This window comes from Emys orbicularis, chromosome 6, assembly GCF_028017835.1.
Source record: "Emys orbicularis isolate rEmyOrb1 chromosome 6, rEmyOrb1.hap1, whole genome shotgun sequence".
In the NCBI taxonomy this organism is placed as follows: Eukaryota; Metazoa; Chordata; order Testudines; family Emydidae; genus Emys; species Emys orbicularis.
Window position 1 is genome coordinate 29,560,766 of NC_088688.1, and position 21,377 is coordinate 29,582,142.

The 21,377-nt window shown below is 43.5% G+C and overlaps 1 protein-coding gene across 1 annotated transcript in view; it reads left to right on the forward strand.

The window, feature by feature from the left end:
• Window positions 1-21,377, forward strand: part of GHR (growth hormone receptor) — a 184,086-nt gene that overhangs the window by 75,246 nt on the left and 87,463 nt on the right. Inside the window, exon 2 of the mRNA XM_065406476.1 lies at window positions 18,463-18,543. Coding sequence (XP_065262548.1) covers window positions 18,463-18,543 — 81 coding nt within the window. The remainder of the gene's footprint in view (window positions 1-18,462; window positions 18,544-21,377) is intronic.

Genomic DNA, 21,377 nt, shown 5'->3' on the forward strand with positions numbered 1-21,377 from the left:
GCTAGGAGAATGGCCAGCACTCCTGTGTACACACCTCTGGAGTGTAAACCCAAAATTATATTGTCTTACACTGTATAGAAATCCATATAGCGTAAGCTCATGAAATTCGCCCCCTTCTTCAGTGTGAAATGCGCAAACTGGGTTTTTGTATAACAAGAAATAAGTTTATTAACTACAGAAGGTAAATTTTAGGTGATTATAAGGGATAGCAAACAGAGAAAAGCAGATTACTGAGCAAATAAAACAAAACCCGCAAACTAGGCTTAATACACTAAAGTATTAAACTAAATTACTATAGTAATTTCCCACCCTCAATGTTGTTTTAGGCAGGTTGCAGAGTTTCTGCAGCTCAGAGTTCATTATTTCCCTTCATAGGTTACACCCCTGTCTCAGACTGGACTCAGACCCTGCCTTTCCCCAGCTTAGTTCCTTTGTCTCTTCGGGTGCTTTCAGCAGTCTTCCTTCTTGGGCCGGGAGGCAATGGAGAAGAGCCCTGATTGACTAACTTCCCAGCCTTAAGTAGGATTTACATGAGGCAGGAATCCTTTGTTTCCAGTGGAAAAATACCAGCAGTGTCCAAGGTGGTATTCTGTACTAGGTGACATCATCACATGACCCTGCAATGTCAAAGCAATATCCCAGGAAGCTTCTCAGGAAGGTGGGAGATTAGTATTTTCAAAGTTCTATTGTCCTTCTTAAATGGCCCATTCAGGCTGATTGTGTACTGTTTTTAACTACATGGAGGGAGGGGGGAATGAAGCAAAATCTGTGGAATTGGGGTTCTGCTAAACCTAAATTTCTTAAAGCCAAATACTGTAGCCCTTAATTTAGCAAAACTGTCCCTGGAGACATTGAGGCTCCATATAGGACAATAGAATATGCCCTCAGCAATCAGTTAAGCCTGAATATATTAGTACACAAAAAACCTCAACAAAAATTGTATGTGGACTGTTTTGAAACAGAAGTACCATTTTCTTGAGATTAATGATTACCAAAAACTGACTGTTTCAGACTTCTGTGGCAGGTAACCTGTTACATCAAATCCTCTATGGCAGTGGCACATTGTGACGGGTTGGATCACAGAAACCCCCTTGGGAGCTGCCACCTGATGTGCAAAGACTACCTCTGCTCCTGTTTTCCCTGCCAGCTCAGGACTCCAGCACCCTGTCTTGCTGAGCCAGACACTCCCATCTGCTCCAACACAGACCCAGGGTCTGAATCACTTGTCCCAGAGCTGCAAGTTTTTACCTGAAAACAGCTCACAGAAGTGTGCTTGTCTTTAGCACTCAGATGCCCAACTCCCAATGGGGTCTAAACCCAAATAAATCCGTTTTACCCTGCATAAAGCTTATGCAGAGTAAACTCATAAATTGTTCGCCCTCTATAACACTGATAGAGAGATATGCACAGTTGTTTGCTCCCCCAGGTATTAATACATACTCTGAGTAAATTACTAAATAAAAAGTGATTTTATTAAATACAGACAGTAGGATTTAAGTGGTTCCAAGTCGTAACAGACAGAACAAAGTAAGTCACCAAGTAAAATAAAATAAAATGCGCAAATCTGTCTAATCAAACTAAATACAGATAAGTTCCTCACCAGTTCCAGAATGCTCCCTTTTACAGGCTAATCTCCTTTTAGCCTGGGTCCAGCAATCACTCACACCCCCTGTAGTTACTGTTGTTTGTTCCAGTTCCCTTCAAGTATCCTGGGGGGTTGGAGAGGCTCCTTCCTTAGCCAGCTGAAGACAAAATGGAGGGGTCTCCCACGGGTTTAAATAGACTCTCTCTTGTGGGTGGAGACCTCCCTCCTATGCAAAGTCCAGCTCCAAGATGGAGTTCTGGAGTCACCTGGGCAAGTCACATGCCCCTGCATGACTCAGTCTTTACAGGCCGAAGCCATTGTCCACATGGTATCTTGCATGTCTCCAGGAAGACTTCTTATGTGGATTGGAGCATTCCAAGATGCAAGTGTTTCCTGATCAGGTACTTAACCTGGCGAATTCCTTCCTAAAGAAGCTGACCAAATGCCTCACAAAGCTTACTTAGAAACCAAGCAAGCATACAGCCCATATTCTTAACCTCAAGTAGAAAATGATATATATGTACAAATAGGATGAATAGATATAGTAGACCATAACCTTTACGGAGATATGTTACATGGCACAGACAGCACAAAACATATTCCAGTTATATCATACATACATTTATAAACACCTCCCCCCCCCCATAAAGCCTTATGGGGTACACTGTCACACCCTCCCCCTGAACTTACTGCCAGAGACTTGGACACTGTCCATGGCGGAGGCAGTATACCTAAAGTTCCTCTTTTCTGGGCAGGGCATCTGCTACCCAGTTCTCCTTTCCTTTAATATGAGTAATCTCCATGTCAAACTCCTGTAGAACCAGGCTCCAGTGTAGCAGTTTGGAGTTTGTGCCCTTAGTTTGGTGAAGCCATACTAAAGGTGAATGGTCAGTTAGAATTCTGAACCTCCTATTAAAAAGGTAAGGTCTTAATTGTTTGACGGCCCACACAATGGCATAGCATTCCTTCTCTATGACAGAGTAATTCTGTTCGGTCGGGGACAGTTTTTTGCTTAGGAAGGCAATGGGATGCTTCTTACTGTCTTCCCCTGTCTGCATCAGCACAGCACCCAACCCTGTGTCTGATGCGTCAGTACACAACTCAAAAGGCTTTTCGAAGTCAGGGCTGGCCAGCACAGGCTTCGCAGACAGGAGTGCTTTTACCTTGTTGAAGCCTTTTTGGCATGCCTCTGACCAAATGACCTTATTAGGTTGATGCTTTTTACATAAGTCTGTGATTGGGGATACAACGTCACTGAACCCCACCACAAACCTCCTGTAATAGTTTGCCAAGCCTATGAAGGATTGGACTTGCCTTTTAGTCTGGGGTACAGGCCATTTCACGATGGCTTCCACCTTAAGAGGGTCGGGGGATATTTTACCCCCCCCACCCAGTGTCCCAGATAAGGGACTTTGGCTGCCCCTATCTTGCACTTGGAGGGCTTCACAGTTAGCCCAGCCTCTTTGAGCTTTGATAGCACAGACTTCCAGGTGCTCTTTGTGGTCACCCCAGGTGTTGCTGAATACAGCAATGTCATCTATATATGCCCTAACATAATGCTGCAAGCCATTTAACACTCTGTTGACCAGTCTCTGGAAGGTGGCACCAGCATTTACCAGACCAAAAGGCAACACTGTAAATTCATAGAGCCCTATGTCCGTGATAAAAGCTGATTTTTGTTGTGCCTCTCCTTCCAGAGGGATCTGCCAGTAACCTTTGGTCAGATCAAAGGTACTAAGGTGCTTGGCTTGGCTCAGCACATCCAGCATGTCATAAATTCTTGGCATGGGGTATGCATCTGTTACAGTGACCGCACTGAGTTTTCTATAGTCTACACAAAATCTAACGGTGCCATCCCTTTTGGGGACCAAGACCACAGGGGAAGCCCATGCACTTTCAGAATCCTTAATCACCCCCAAGTCCAACATGCTTTGTATCTCAGCCTGAATTTGCTCCTTCACCTTGCCAGTGGCCCTATAAGGCCTGGAAGGAGGAGGTTGAGCCCCTTTCGTGAGGCTCCTATGGACAGCAAGTGCGTCCTCCCTGGTTTGTTGGAAAATACCTCACTGTACTTCTGCAGTGTTGACAATGCTTCCTTCCTTTCGAGTGGTGTCAGCTCACTACAGATTTCTATACTTTCAAGGGCTGACCTGTCTTGGCATTCAGCCATCAGATGAGTGAGTGGGTGTGCCTCAGTTTCCCCTTCGACACAACAGATCATGTTTACCTCGGCCACTCTACTGTGATAGGCCTTGAGTCTGTTTACATGTACCAATTAGGGTACTGCACCATCCAGGGGCTTTTGAACTTTATAAGTGTCTTCATTCGCCACTTCCACCACTTCAAAGGGCCCCTCCCAGGAGTTTTGCATCTTGAACTTCTTGGCAGGGCTGAGTACCATGACCAAATCTCCTACATCAAAAGTGTGTTTACAAGTATTTTTATCATACCACGCCTTTTGCTTGGCCTGACTACTCTGGAGGTTGTTTTGTACAATCTCCATCATGTCTTTCAACTCCCTCCTGAACCTCTGGACATACTCAGTCACGGGTTCCTCCCTTACCGTGTTGCATCCTTCCCAGGTATCCCTGATGAGATCGAGGGGTCCCCTCACTTTCCTCCCATACAGAAGGTCAAATGGAGAAAAGCCTGTGGACTCTTGGGTACCTCCCTGTAGGCATACAGCAGGAACAGTAATAGTTCATCCCAACTTTGGCCCCTTTTCTTGGTGTATATCCCCAGCATGGATTTTAGGGTCCCATTGAATCTTTCCACCAGCCCATTGGCCTGGGGGTGGTAGGGGGCCGTCTTAAGCTGTTTCACTCCACACACCTTCCATAGCTCATTGAACAACTGCGACATAAAGTTTGCCCCCGATCAGACAAAATCTCCTTAGGGAAGCCCACTCTGCTGAATATGGTGAGCAGAGCTCTTGCCACTGTCTCGGCATCTATGTTAGACAGTGCAATTGCCTCAGGGTACCGAGTGGCGAAGTCTACTTACCACCAAGATATACTTGTTCCCCCTCCGAGTGGGGCGTGGCATAGGACCCACTATGTCTATTGCCACTCTTTGGAATGCCTCCTGGATGATGGGCAAGGGACGCAGCGGAGCCTTCTGGGATCCCCCTGGCTTCTTCCTCTCCTGACACACCGCACAAGTCCTACAATAATCCCTCACATCATTCTGTATCCCTGGCCAGTAGAAATTCCTCCTCAGCCTGTCATATGTCCTCTGTACCCCCAAGTGACCAGCAAAGGGACTGTCATGCGCTACCAGCACTAATTCCCCCCGGTGTTGACTGGTTACAACCAACTGCTTATAGGGTTGACCGGGACCCTGGTTTTTCCCTACAGGGGCCTGCCTGTACAGTTTCCCGTCCTCTTCAAAAAACTTCTCCCCCCCACCCCACCCCCCTTCCCTTCCTCTGAGATACACTTTTTTATACTTTCAAGGGAGGGGTCTGCCCTTTGTCTAGCTGCAAATTCCTGACAGACAACCCTTGAGATAGCATCCCTGTCCCTGGGCACTGACTGCATCTCCCCTGCCCCCACCCCTGGGAGCCTGTTGTCCTCAGCCAGGCAGAGGCCTGGCTCTGCCTCTCCCATATTTGGAAATACCCTGCCTCCCTGCACTGTCCTGTCAATGAGACCCTCCCCCAACTCCTCTATGGATTCCAAGGTCCCCGCCCCATCCCTGGGGACTCCCTCTGAGTCACTCACCACCGTGTTCCCTGGGGCAGGAGGGGTTGGCTGTTCAGATGCATCAGATCTACAGTCATCAGCTGGAACAGCCTCCCCCTCACAGCCTTTCTTCATGCTGCGAGTTACCACACTAACAGTCCTAGTTTTGCTGAAAAAATCATTTCCCAGCAACATGTCCACGGGGATGTCCTCGAGCATCCCCACCAGTAAATCCCTTTCCATACCTTCCCATTCCACATGAACCTTAGCCAGGGGCACAGGGAACCTCTGCGGCCCCACCCCCTTAATGTGGGTCATCTGCCCCATCAGAACACTAGCATCTGGGACCACACTCGGTCGAACCAGAGAGAACTGAGCTGCTGTATCCCTTCATCCCAGACACTCCATGCCATCAATCTTGACAACCTTGATGTGTTCCCTGTCTGCTTCACTGGGCCCCATGTCCACCAAGCTGGTGTGATAAGAGGTAGGGGTGCCCTCAGGGCTGAAGGCAACCAAGCTAACATGGGACAAGGGAGGCTTATTCTCCTTCAATTTGGGACAGCTACTCCTCAGGTGCCCTGGGGAATTGCAGTGAAAGCACCTTCTGGGATCCCCTACTTGTGCAGGAAATTTGGGACGAGTAACAGGAGAATGGGGGGGTGACTGCCCAGCCTCCTTTTTCCCAGACCCAGGGGTAAAACGGTGATTCTGCTTTCCCCCAACCTTATACCCCTCCGCCAGTGGTTTATGTTTGATTGGAGCTTGTGATTGTTCATAAGAGTCTGCATACCCAGCTAATTCACCCACTGCATTTACCTTTTTGTCCCACAAATACTGTTTTACCTCATCACTGCACATATTCAGGAAGTGTTCCTGAGTAACCAGATCACACATCCCTTCAAAGCTGGTAATGCCTTTCCCCCGCACCCATTTATCTACCAAATCTCTCATTTCATTGGCATAAGCCACATTACTTAATCCAGATCCCCTCTTAAGGCTCCTGAACTTAACCCTGTAGGTTTCAGGTGTAACCTGAAACTGTTTCAAAACCAGTTCCTTAAATTTACCATAGTTTGAAGCATCATCAATAGGCATCTTATTGAATATGTCCAGAGCTCTGCCAGTCAATTTTGCTATCAGTGTGCTCATCTTCTGATCTTCAGGGATGGCATGGAGGGTGCACAGTCTCTCAAAGGTGATGAAATATTCGGCGATATCGCTGGACTCGTCATACTGTGGACATAGTCGCTCCCATTTGTGGATTTTTGGGGAAGTGGAGCCAGCGAGGGGAGGGTTTTGTCTCCTCAACTCCATAACAGCCAGTTCATGTTTCTGGGCCTCCCTCTGGGCCTCCATAGCCCTCTCGTGGGCAGCTGTCTCTGCCTCCACCCTCGCTGCCTCCGCCTCCATTGCTCTCTTGTGGGCAGCCTCTTCCCTTGCATTTTCTGCCTCCACAGCACTAATTTCTAATTGTCTTAGTTCCAGCCGTCTCTTATGTTCATTTTCTTTCTCTTTTGCTTCCAGTTTGGCCAGCTTTAATTTATTAGCAGCATCACTAGTACTCATTTTCCTGCTTTCTTGTGCTGGGCCACAACCCCTCTGCAGTTCACTGAAACTGAGATGCACTCAGTTCAGGGGATTCTTAGTTAACAGAGACTTTCACAGTGCCCAGCGTTCAGCTTTTCTGGGCAATTTGTACCCTGTGCAGTTTTAGTTTCTTCTGATCTTCCGTCTTACTTATTTTGCTTCCCTTTTTGTCCCTACTTCCCTTGCCCGAAATAAGTAAACAGAAAATAACAAACCAGTAACCACTTTGTCTGTTCTCCAGCCACCACACTTAAAACTCACTTAAAATCACTACCAGTATCTCAAAGCAATCAGCTGTGCACAGATCCTGACGACTACGCCACTGTGACGGGTTGGATCACAGAAACCCCCTTGGGAGCTGCCACCTGATGTGCAAAGACTACCTCTGCTCCTGTTTTCCCTGTCAGCTCAGGACTCCAGCACCCTGTCTTGCTGAGCCAGGCACTCCCTTCTGCTCCAGCACAGACCCAGGGTCTGAATAGCAAATGGCCAAAGGCATTTCTACCAGCCATTACTGTTTGAGAGGTCCAGATGGACCCTATTGTTATGCATTGTTTGACAATCTGCTGGCAGCCTTGCTTGGTGGAGGGTGATGATATGGTGCAAAGTACTATTTCAAAATGCTTTCCTCTTCCCACCAACATGACTTCTATATTGCCCAGGTTCAATTTATGCCAGCTGTGCTCCATCCATTCACAGCAAGTCTACACTACAAAATTAATTGAATCTGTTTTACATGTGTGAAAAAAAACACACCCCTAATTGACATAAGTTTCACCGACAAGTGCCGGTGTGGACAGGGCTATGTTGGCGGGAGACACTCTCCTGCTGATCTAGCTACTGCCCCTAGTTGGGGATGGTTTAATTATGTCGACGGGACAGCTCTCTCCCATCGGCATAGAGTGGCAACATGGGAGACCTTACAGCAGTGCAGCTGTAGCCGTACAGCTGTGCTGCTGTAAGGTATGTAAAGTAAGACATAGCCTCAATTTCACTGTGTTTTAAGACCCAAGATCAATTAGTGTCATCACGAATGTTGCTTATTGTGACTGTAATTAAACACAAAATTGGATCATGTTTATATGTAAAGTGTCATACGTATCTTGGGAGCATATGAAATAACTGTTAATGTCTTCCAAACATTAACGATATCTTTGTATCTAATGCAATAAGGTCTCTTTAAAAACATAACCATGAATGCCTCTATATGTATTATTTGCCCCTTGACCTTTTTCTTGCAACCTCAAACTTGTGTGAACTGTTTTTTTGTTGTTGTTTTTTTAAAGGGGGGGGGCGAGGGGATGGGGAGCAGTCATACTGTTTTTCCAAAGCCACAAGGTAGAATCAAGTAACTGGGATGCCCCTTGCAGTTGGTCATGTATGGAATGAGAAGAGAGTCCATGTATGATTACATAAGTAAGACTAATAGCCTTGTGGTTAAACTGCAATCCTAACTATTCAGTAATGTGGTATAAACGTGTTGATTAAGTGCAGGAGAGCCAGTTACGCAGAGCATTTTGCTGCTTGATTCACATCAAAGCAGAGTTACCAAATATTTCAGCATCAACACAAGGTCAATGCAGTGGGGGTGGCTTTTAAAATCTGAAAAGAAAATGTTGATTTATAACCCATCTCAACCTTCACAGTCTGATCATAAATCATGCCATGTGTCTAATTTGGTACTTCATAGTGCAAACGCTACCAGGCATAGCGCATACTACCATGAGTAGTCCTAATGAAGTCAATGGGATTATGTGCAGTAGTAAGTGGTAAACCTGGTAGTTAAGTGTGAAAAGGATCAGGCTGTTAACTTGTAAATTCCTCAGGGCAAAAATCTTGTAATTATGTCTGTAAAGCGCAACAAAAAATAGAAATATATAGACACATGGTTTCCCACTTTAATACTCAAAGCAGGTGAATCTGCTCCAGAAGTTTTACATCTCCTTTAGCTTAGAATATAGTGCTGTGAATTTCCTGTAGATGGGGGTCATGACAGCAATCCATCCAGCTCAGCATCAGTTTGGCAGCCACTCTGTCTCCCCATCAAGAGACCCTTCTATTTATAACACACGAAGTACAGTGTTGGTGCCATGGTTTTATGGGTTGATAGCTGCACTTCTTCCATCTTTCATGACTGAAGATAAAGGTTGTGATACAGAGTTACTAATGCACTGATCTTTGGTGTTTCAGTGGTGATTGATGTGCCATTTCACATCTGCCATTGCTCCTTAGTTACACTGGTTGAAGACTAATAAACGTACAGAAGATACAGCTCAGTGTTAATATTTGAAAAAGCAAGTAGATAGAAGACTAGCTAATGGTTAGCAATATCAAAATTGCTAATCATTTTGGATTATATAGGTGGTTGTAATTATTTTTCGTCACTGTGCTACAGCTGTATTCCATGATCTTGAGGTCTCCAATAGTTCAGTCCTTGTCTCACTGAGAGCTTTGTTGTGAGAATTCAAAAGCTGCTACTTATTTCTAGTACACATTTATATAAAATATCAAATCAGATTCTCATCCTTAGTTGACATAAATCTGTTTAACTCTATTGACTTCAGTGGTGCTGTGCCAATTTACACCACCTAAGGACCTGGCCCATTATCTTTCCTGTATGGCTATGTATTAAGTAATACAACTCTTGAATGCAAGAGTTACTGCTAAGTAATTTTCTGTCGCTTGCATCTTCAGATTTGCAAGGTGTGAAGCTGCAAGGCAGTGGATAATCAGCCCATGATTCAGTACATAAGGGGTCTGGCTTTATAACTGGTAGTGCCAATAAACTCTTTAATGATGGTCTAATGCTTGCCTAAAATATTTCTTCTGTATGCTATATGGGATATGGGGCTTGTTTACACACCCAAGTTGCACCAGTTTGACTTTCACTTGCTTTAAAAAACTATTTAATTGAACCATTGCAAATTCCTGTGTGGACACACATCAGTTTAAATCAAGCTTACTCAGGTTAGTAAATTACAGGTGCAGGCTTAACCAATAAATATTGGTTTAACTAAATCAGTTTAATGCCACACTTTCTATTAAACCTGTGCAACTTTGTAGTACAGGCCATAGAAAATATAGACATAATTACAAGATATAGGAGAGTGGGGTGTGGGATGAAAAGGTTTTATTTGGTACTTGTTTCTGATAACGAATATAATTCTCTGATGACTTTGCCACTTACGAGTAATATGGTCTTCCCAAACTCATGCCAATAAAACCCTTACCATCCTGTATTTTATCTAATACTTAAGTCAATAACTTTTGCTTAATACTATGTCAATTCTTCTTATGCAGACTTTAATCTGATTAGTAGCACGTGAAAGAATTTAGCATGAGTTTAGTGTTTATAACGCATTTTGTTTCATGTTAATCCACCATTAAGCAGTTCGATTAGTCCACATAAATTCCAGCTTCCTGAACTTTATTTTATGGCCTCTGAAAGGTGCTGGCACTAGAGAAAATAAATTCAGTATAGCTAGTTAAAATGAACCACCTAATGACACCCCTCCCTCCATCTCATTTACTTAAGGTTCACTGAAACAGTCCAGGTGTTGATTTGAAGATAAACCTCTACCCCGATATAACACGACCCGATATAACACGGGTTCGCATATAGTAATCCCGGGGCTCCGGCAGTGGGGCTCGGGCAGCGATTTAAAGGGTCCGGGGCTCCGGCTGCTGCGGGGAGCCCTGGGCCCTTTAAATTACCGCTGGAGCCCTGCCGCTGCTACCCCAGGGCTCTGGCAGCGGGGCCCCAGCTGCACTTTAAAGGGCTTGGAGCTCGGGCTGCTGTGGGGAGCCCCCCGGGCCCTTTAAATCACCGTCGGAGCCCTGCCACCACTACCCTGGGGCTCCGGCAGAGGGGCTCGGGTGGCAATTTAAAGAGCCTGGGGCTCCCCACGGCCGGAGCCCCGGGCTCTTTAATTCACCACTGGAGCCCACCTGCCGCTACCCTGATATAACGGGGTTTCACCAATAACGCGGTAGGGATTTTTGGCTCCCGAGGACCGCGTTATATCGGTGTAGAGGTGTAGTACTTTTTAAAAAAATCATGTGGTAGTTTCAAAAACACAGCCTGATCCCACTGGTTTAAATGAGCGTTTCATCACCCTTCATATTTAACCTTTTAAATTTCACTTACACTAATTGTTGTATCCTTAGCTATATCTGTTTGTGCATGTCAAGCTTGGAAAAGTTTGAGACATCATATGCTGACTTCATAGTGGGTGCAAATCCAGTCTTCCATTATCCTGATCCCACACTGTTCTCCAAAAAGTGCTTCCATGCTTGTTAGTTTCCTGCAATACTTAAATACCATAGTGATCAACATTAAAAAGGCTTAAGACTGAACATTGGCCATAGCAGTAGAAGTAGCTTCCTCTAAGGTTCCAGTCAAATGGAGCACTGAAACAAATGCATAACTTTAAGTATGTGAGTAGCCCTATAAGTCGCAACTTATGTTTAAGCGCATACTTAAGTACATTGCTGGATGGGAGTCTAATTCTGCTTTTGTTACTGTTACATAATTTTGGGTCCGTAAGGTAATTTTGCTTGTGTTCCCATTTCTGTGTTGTGTTCCTAGGACTTTGTCCTACAAAGGTGCTGAGCACTCTGGTTCCAATCAAGTAGAATATTTAGGCATGTGCTTCACTTTAAACATGAGTGGGACTGCTTGCATGCCTAAAGTCAGGAATTGTACAAAACATTTTACAAATACATTCGAAGCAAGAGGAAGACCAAGGACAGGGTAGGCCCATTACTTAATGAGGGGAGAAAAGCAATAACAGAAAATGCGAAAATGGCAGAAGTGCTAAATGACTCTTTTTTTGTTTGTTTTCACCAAAAGGGTTAGTAGCGATTGGACATCTAACATAGTGAATGCCAGTGAAAGTGAGCTAGGATCTGAGGCTAAAATAGGGAAAGAACAAGAACGATGCAGAGCAGAGCGTATTTTCGACATCTGACTCAGATGTCACCAGCAGAAGGTTGATTTTCTTTTTTGGTGGTTCGGGTTCTGTAGTTTTTCGCATCGGAGTGTTGCTCTTTTAAGACATCTTGAAAGCATTTTCCACACCTTGTCCCTCTTAGATTTTGGAAGGCACTTCAGATTCTTAAACTTTGGGTCGAGTGCTGTATCTATCCTTAGAAATCTCACATTGGTACTTTCTTTGCGTTTTGTCAAATCTGCTGTGAAAATGTTCTTAAAATGAACATGTGCTGGGTAATCATCCGAGACTGCTATAACATGAAATATATGGCAGAATGCAGGTAAAACAGAACAGGAGACCTACAGTTCTCCCCCAAGGGGTTCAGTTACGAATTTAATTAACACATTTTTTTAACAAGAATCATCAGCATGGAAGCATGTCCTCTGGAATGGTGGCCGAAGCATGAAAGGGCATACTAATGTTTAGCATATCTGGCGCACAAATATCTTTCAATACTGGCTACAAAAGTATTGTTCCATTTAATCTGAAAGTGAGTAAATAAGAAGCGGGCAGCGTTATCTCCCATAAATGTAAACAAACTTGTTTGTCTTAGTGATTGACTGAACAAGAAGTAGGACTGAGTGGATTTGTAGGCTCTAAAGTTTTACATTGTTTTGTTTTTGAGTGCAGCTATGTAACAAAAAAATCTACATTTGTAAGTTGCACTTTCATGATAGAGATTGCACTACAGTACCTGTATGACATGAATTGAAAATACTATTTCTTTTGTTTATCATTTTTACAGTGCATAGATTTGTAATAAAAAATAATATAAAGTGAGCACTGTACACTTTGTATTCTGTGTTGTAATTGAAATCAATATATTTGAAAATGTAGAAAAACATGCAAAAATATTTAATACATTTCAGTTGGTATTCTATTATTGTTTAACAGTGTGATTAAAATTGCAATGAATCGCGATTTTTTTTTTTTTAGTTAATCGTGTGAGTTAACTACAATTGACAGCCCTAGTCATAATGAATTATTTTAAACAAAAAGCTAAGCAGCTGCTAAATGTTCCAGGTGCATTCAGGTGGAATACATCTGCTCTGCTGTCAAGTGTACAGTACCATGACAGTTAGTGGATGACAGAAGGCAAAGCATAGAGCTTGGGAAAAGTTTTCTGCTTCTGTGTCAAATGAATACCCAGAACAGGCCCCTGCATCCATCCTTACAATTTAGCATTCTTCTGCAGGGAGAAGCCTCCTATCTTGCTACCCTTTAATCAGTCTTTGGTACTGCTCAGTTGACCTGTTTCTCCCGGTCTTCTGTTGAAGTGGGGACATCAAATTAAGTATTTGATGTATCCATCCATGAAAGAACGATTTGCTCCTGGTCAAATTACTGAAGGCATATAGTGTGAATGGTGATATTTTATCAGCTAAATTAAGACCAGCTGAGGTCTATGGGGTTTGATCTTGAAGTGAGGCTTTCCAGTAGTTCAGGTCAGTGACTCTCAAACTTTCCAGACTACAGTACCCCGGCAGCAGTCTGATTTTATCTTGCGTACCCCTCACTTAAAAACTACTTGCTTACAAAATCAGACATAAAATACAAAAATGTCACAGCATGCTATTACTGAAAAATTACTTACTTTCTCACTTTTATCATATAGTTATAAAATAAGTCAATTGGAATATAATTTTTGTACTTGCATGTCAGTGTATAGTATATAGAGCAATATAAACAAGTCTGTCTGTATGAAATTTTAGTTTGTACTGACTTCTCTAGTGCTTTTCATGTAGCCTATTTTAAAACTAGGCAAATATCTAGATGAGTCAATGTACCCTCTGGAAGACCCCTGCATACTCCCAAGGGTACGTGTACACTTGGTTGAGAACCACTGGTTTAGGCCCTAAACTTGAGGTGGGGAGTTAAATTATACAAAATCTAATGTGAACAGAAATTTTTATATGGATGTAATTTTTTTCCAGTTTCAATAATTAAAGCTGTTAGTAATAGTTGAGAACCTCTTTTATCAGAGCTGATTTAACTCATTTGAATCTCTTCCTTATTATGTTAGAAGTCTGATTAATGAAAAAAAGCCTTTATTTCACGGTTCAGTTTACTGGTAGGTTGTGTTTTGTGATAATCCCAAAATATGGACTAAACCACATATAAAATACTGCAGTATTTTATGAGACTTGCTCAGTATTGCATTCTGGGCTCTTCTGGTTGATGTCACTGGGTGGGTTGGTTGTTTGTTTGCAAGGCACAATTTCTAATTCACAGAATTATTTCTCATTCTTTAGTGTAATGGATTATCACTTGCAATATGTGTACTGTAGCTTTTTAATACAAATGCAAAGTTATTTTTGTCCTTTAATTCAATTGGGTACATAATGCTGAAAAAGCTTCTGTTAAAACAGCCATTCATTCAGGCATTGTTGGTTAGTAAATCCAGACTTCAGTGTTTGGGAGTGATGTAACTGTTTGGGTCTGTGAGCATTTTAATTTTTGTAGATTTGAAGGGCTGTAACTCATTCTAACTGGAGAATTCTTCTTTCTTGTTGGCATTCTGTGGAGCAAGGGTGAGCAGGCAAAATGCCTTCACCAAGTACATTGGGCAGAACCTGTATTTCATTATGCAAGAATAGGAACGAGACTGACTTTCTATCACAAGTCTTGCCATGAGGTAATTTGTGAGGAATGTATAAATACTCTTCAAGAATTACACAGAGCTTTTCCCTGGCAAAACACTGCAAGGCTATATATTTAAACTCAGTAATAAATCTCCTCCTTCTCCCATAAATGTTACATATATCTTAAATGCAGCATAGCTCTGTGCTGTAAAGCCCCTGATGTTGCATGTATTTTCCCCCTACACTCATAATCGCTGGTAATGGAGGTATTTGTGTGCGTTTATCTTTACTTGTACTTTTTCTATGCCTTTCTCCTTGCCTGTCATTGCCTAGCAGCACAGAGAAAACTAAACCTTCCTCCCCAAATCAGTTCTACGCTCTTAATAATAATTTTGTTGTTTAGCTTATGGCAAATAAGCTATGTATAAATTTTCGGGAACCAAGAACTTACTAGGGTAGGCTCACTACACTGAAGCTGACTGCAGTAGAAATGACCTTCTGTTTTAAGTTTGGAGAGTTGATGCTAGTAGCAAAGGCAAAAAGCTTGTTGTGCTAGCCAGAGGTCAGTATATTCAGGACAAAATAGCTTTCTGAAGTCCTTTTCCCTTTGTCTTATGAGGTCCCAGGGACTCTCCAGGTTCAGAGGTCTGACTCTAGAATAACATTTCTTGTTAACAGGGTGTTGAGATGTTATATCTGGCCAGTACAGAACAGTGTTACAAACCATGCTGTAAGCTAAAAACTGTGCTAGGTTTCTTGTCTCTAGCATGGTTTTGTGTACTGATTTCTAGTCTGGGTCACCCCTGCCTACACTGACAGCATTAGCACCCGACTAGCAGAAGTCAAGTTTAAATCTCTTTGTGGCTATCATCATTCCAGCACTGGTATAGAAGGCCCAGAAAGAGAAATTCTTTCCCTTTTTATAGCTCCTGGCTCCCTTTCTCTGTTGGCGCAATTAGCCCCAGCTGACCCATATGAACATTGCCTGGTGGCAGGGGTTCTTGGCACTCACTGTAGTGAGGACAGTCAGCTATTGTAACTTTTCTTGCTGGTTTTAACCCTCTCCCCCATGCCCACTGCAGGGCAGAGTTTACACATCTTACCACACAGCTTTCCCCAAGATACTGTGCATTGCAGTTGTTGGGTTTTTTTTTTGATCTGCTAGGCAATAGGAGCCTTCACAGTGGAATTTGTCTTCTCCTACGCTTAATGGCATGTGGTGGAAGGAACCATTACTGGACTATGTAAAGGGTTGGTTTTTCTGAAGCTGGGGGTAGGGAAGCAGTTTAAAAAACCATCTCTTACTAAATTAGTGTTCCAGCCCCTGAACAATGCTGTCCTTGTGGGAATCAAATTGTGAGACAGCCATCAGCGTCGCAGTCTGCTGTCACTTCTAGATATTCCTGTGGGGATTTCTGCTAAGCAATGGCTCTGTCTAATGAGAGGGCAGCTGCCATTTCACAGGAACGATTTCTCCTGAGAACGATCTTCTGTTCCAGGAACAGTTTCATGGTGTGTTTTTTGTTTTTTACTTCAGCTCTTAGAACAGATCTCTCCTCTCCTTCCCCTCTGAGATCATTCTCAAGCTGTCAATGCCAGAAGTGTGGCAGCATATCACTGTTTGTAGCCTCTCTTCGACCTTCCAGGATAGTTCTCCTGCGGGGGCGGTTACCAAGCCCCCTTTGGTGCTGCAGGTGTGCGCTGTGGACACGAGTGAGGAGCTCAGTCCCTGTTGCCTTCAGAACTAGAATTCCTTTTAGTAAAGGACCTTGGGTTGCTATTGGCTATCACACCACCTTCAAGGAGGATCATCTCCCATCATACCTTCCCTCTGACACACCTCTGAGACACACGAAGGCAGGCTACAGACATGCATAAGAGAACAAGTTGGTAGGAATCTGAAGTAGAGCTCTGTGTAAGCGCAAAAGTGTGTCTTTCTCACCAACAGAAATTGGTCCAATAAAAAATACTGTCTCACCCACCTTGTCTGACTAAATTCAAACATTCAAAGTGTGCAATAGAGGGATTGCCATCCTGTTTAAAATTCAGATCACAAAACAGCCCTAATGATGAAGCTGATAAAGTGACTCCATAATGAATGTCTCCAGTAGTCCACAGAGCTGGGATGCACAGTTTGTTCTCTGGAGTCCCATACCATAAGACACAATGCTGGCCCTGGAGCATTAGATCAGCCTTGGCATTTGTTTGGGAGTTGAACCCCTTATTTAAGAAAGTCTTTAGTAATATCCCTAAAAACACAGGGTATCTATCTTACGGACTTATATGGCCCCATCACCGTAGTGTCTGAGCACATCACAATCCTTAATGATTTTATCTTCACACCACCTCTGAAGTCGGGCAGCGCGATTATCCCTATCTTACAGAGAACTGAGGCACAGAGACAATAAGTAACTTGCTTGAGATCACATAGGAACTCTGGCAGAGCAGCGAATTGAACTCAGGTCTTCCAAGTCCCACATTGGCACCATAACTGCAGGACCAGCCTTCTTCTCTATTTTATTAGGTATGGTTATGCATAGGTTCTAATGCTAGAAGGGACCATTGTGATCATCTGGCCTGACCTCCTGTATAACACAGGCCATAGAACTTCTGCAAGTAATTCCTAGAGCAGATCTTTTAGAAAAAAAATCCAATATTGATTTAAAAATTGCCAGTGATAGAGAGTTCACCACGGCCCTTGGTAAATTGTTCCAATGGGGTTAATTGCTTTCACGGTTAAAAATATACACTTTCTTTCCAGTCTGAATTTGTCTAGTTTCAATTTGCTGCCATTGAATTGTGTTACACCTTTCTCTGCTAGACTGAGGAGCCCATTTTCAAATATTTGTTCCCTTTGTGGGTACTTAGACTGTAACCAAGCCATCCCTGAACCTTCTCTTTGTTACACTTAAGAAGCCCAATCTAATTAGTTTATTACTATAAGCCAGTGATTCTCAACCTATTTACCATTGTGGACCGCATATGTGACCCACAATGTGCTATAAAAACATCAAGGAGTCTGGTGGCACCTTAAAGACTAACAATGTGCTATGTGGACCGCATCCAATAATACCTCTATGGCTCAGTTGCTAGTAGGGCTTTGTGGTGGTCTCGTTCCTTGTAAGGATAAGTGTTTGAAGTTACATAGTCAAGTCACTAGGTTAATACCTGTGAGCCTCTGAGCATGCTCAGTGTGAATTAAATATTACCAGAGGCTTAAGCAGTCTCGGTCTGAGCTGGTTGCTCAGAAATTTGTTAGCAAGTGCTGTGTCTCCTCTCCATCCAGTCTGCCTCATGAATGCTTCAACAGTGTGTTCCCTGTAAGTGCAGCAAGACCCACAGATTGTATTTTTCTCACTTGTTCTTGACCTCACTGCTCTATGGCCCTGAGGATGTCACATGGGCCAAAGCTCTGTGCCAATTGGGCCGCAGGTTGAGAACCACCACTATAAGCTTTGTTTTCAAATCCTCTAATCATTTCCCTGGCTCTTCTTTGAACCCTCTTCAATTTATCTTTACTGTTTTTCTGGTGATGCTAACAATATGGTAGGCAACATAGCACTGGAAGTCCACTAAGGTAAAGGAGAGAAACCAGCAGAACTTTTGAGAAATGTGAACTACTGCAAATGAAACAAAATCTCTTCCCCTTTAAAAATGTGTTACTAACATCTCTTATTTTCAGAGGGAATACAAGATAATCCTTTCATTTCATTCTCAAAAGGCTGTGTGGGGAAAATGTGGTGAAGGAGCATTCCTGGAATATAGGCCAAGGCCAGAAAATCCCTCATTGCCCTCAGTATTTATTAAACGAGCAGTCCTCTGGAAGTAGTATTTACTGTCTGTCATAGAGAGTAATATAATGTAGGACTTTGAGGCAATAAAATGTATTATAACATGCTTCTTTCATAAACTTTTGCTTTAACTCCATTCAGAAATTAAATAAACTAGATGATACATTAAACTGCATTTAAATGTAATGAGACGAGTTCATAAAGAATCTGATTGTACTGTCTCTTTTATGATTGCAGAACCCAGAGGTATGGATCTTCGGCAGCTGTTGCTTATTCTGGCACTGGTTTGTGCAAATGATTCTCTTTCTACAAGCGAAGGTGAGTTACTGAGTTTAAACATCTTTTGGCCATTGTTGGTGACGTCTGAGTTCTTTGGTCTCTGCAAAGTGTGTGCACTGCAGATTTTCTGAAAAAGAAAATGTAGCTGTTATCTTTAAGGCCATAGATGAGTTTAAGACAAAGTGCTACAGCATAAAAGGAGTGGTGAATTTAACGTACAGCCAACGGCTCATGGCACTGGATGAGATGGAAGTGTGATCAGTGTTTGTTTGATATCTACACATCCAAAGAGAAAATTACAAGTCAATCTAAAGCAAATTGTGCTGCTTGCAACTCAGGTTGGGAAACTAACTGAAACTTCCTGGGGATATGTTCAGTTGCTGATTTAAGATTTAATGATTTAATAATCTCCACTTGTCTGAGATCAGGGCAGAGCTCTTTTAGTCTTATTTATGCTGATTCTTGAAATGCCACCCTGTGCTGAGAGCACCTCTCTGGTACAGAGATTATAAAAGAATTCTATGTTTTTTCAAAAAGAGTTCATTTTAATTTCATGATGCACTTAATGTTAAAATGGCTAGAAGTAAGGAGGAAGCATTTTCACGATGCAGATGTCAAGTTTAAAGCCAGCACCATATGAGCAAGCTGTACAAGAAATTCCAGTAGGGGAAACTACTGAGAATGGAGTAAAATCAGTATAAAAGGTCTGAAAGAGGACACAGGACTGTTGATATTGTTAACATCAACAGGCCAGACCACTCATTAAGTCAGGTTCCTTACTTTTATTTGAGCTGATCAGTAGCAATCAAATATGATATAATTACCCTACTGCCATCTAGATCTACTGTAAAATTCTCTTGAGCATATTTCTGACTCTTGCTGGTCAGGAAGCTTTCATTTTTCTTTAGCACTGGGTTGGTTGATTTTAATTTTGTTTGGAGTTCTTCATTGCTTGTTTTGTTCAGGTATGGTTGCTCTGTTTTGTATTTTTTTACATTTGGTAGGCTGAGGCCAGCCAGCAATGGAAGCAGCAGTGCTACTGTCACAAATGATGGAGGAAAACTTTTTATTTCTTTTGTAATTTAAAGCACTAATTTGCTATAGATATACTATAGAAGTTAGTAAAATAATGAAGGTGGAAGGATAGCATCAGGGTTTTTTTTTTTAATCTGTACTGTATCTTATCAACTTTAAAGTGAAATTCACTTATTTATAGAGAGCCAGCACAAGTCTCTCTTAAATACTGTTCTGTAGGGTTACCATACGTCCGGTTTTTCCCGGACATGTCCGGCTTTTTGGTAATCAAACCCCCGTCCGGGGGGAACTGCCAAAAAGCCGAACATGTCCGGGAAAAATACCGCCGGCCGGGCACTTCCCCTCCCGCGGCTGCTGTGCTCCCTACCTTGACTCTTCTGCTCTGTTTAAAGCCGAGCTGCCCGAGCGCTTCCGGCTTCGGGCAGCCTCCATGCTTCCGGACCCTGAGCCGCCGGCCGGGCACTTCCCCTCCCGGGCTCTGGCTGCTGTGCTCCCTGCCTTGACTCTTCGGCTCTGTTTAAGAGCCGAACTGCCCGAGCGCTACCGGCTTCGGGCAGCCCCCATGCCTCCGGACCCTGAGCCGCCAGCCGGGCACTTCCCCTCCCGGGCTCCGGGGGCGCAGGGTCCGGAGGCATGGGGGCTGCCCGAAGCCCGAGTGCTACCGGCTTCACGGTTTGCCGGGCAGCCTCCAGACCCTGCGCCCCCGGCTGGGCGCTTCCCCTCCCGGGCTCCAGCTGCACTGGGGAAGCGCCGGCCGGGGGCGCAGGGTCTGGGGACTGCCTGGCAAACCGTGAAGCCGGTAGCGCTCGGGCAGCCCTTTTCGCGTGGCTGGGAGGGAGGAGGGGGAATGCGGGGTGCTCAGGGGAGGGGGCAGAGTTAGGGCGGGGACTTTGGGGAAGGGGCGGAGTTGGGGCAGGGCCGGGAAAGGGTATATGGTATTAAATTACCATTTAAATATGGTAACCCTACTGTTACGAAGGCTTGAAGTGGTGCCTAGCCCGTGGGCTGGCCTCCTGCACAGAGTAAATTTCACCCTTGTATAGCATCTGTTACCAAAGAATGCAGGTGCTATTGAAAACTATTTAATTTTTTAGCATTCCGTGATGATGTAAGTTATTTCCTGGGCTTTCCCCCATTTTCTGTTTGCATGGATCAAACTTTTACAGTCCATTGAGTCTGCTTACCCAAGAGATCCTTTGAAAATGAATGTTCATATGTAAGAAACGTAGGTCAGTCTGATAGTCGCTGATGTGTTTATTTTGCTACCCAAAATGGGCTGGAACCACTTTTTCTTTTTTTATGTCCTGTTCCATCATGTGATACAGTCAAAAGAAAAGGCTCTTTATGACAAGCAACTTGGTGGATATGACAAACAATTTGGTGGATAAAACTATGTCCTAAAACCTGTTTTCCTTTGGGTGCCACTTACAACATGCAGCTGTACTAACAGTAGCAAAATCTCCAAGCTGCTTCTTGGTCTGGGCAAAACCCTAAGTTTGGGAAATCTTTTTTTATTTTATTTTGCTTGGTGGACTATTAAGCAATGTAATGAGTATTGGTAATTCCTTTCTAAAGGCCGAACTGTACAACCAAAGTTAAAACGTCCCAGGTTTTACTCCCCTCCCCCTCATTGTCTAGATTTCACAATGGAGTAATTAAGTGCCCATTTGAAATGCTATAAAACTCACTCATTTAGACACCATGGGTGCAGGAACAGATTGATGTCTTCCTCTCTCTTGGTTTATAGGTTTAAGAGGGTTCTTAGCTCTTCTGGCAGTTGAGATGTGGACTAGCTGCACTGAGAGTTTTTCTGCAAATCCGTGTGCTGCATTCTAAAC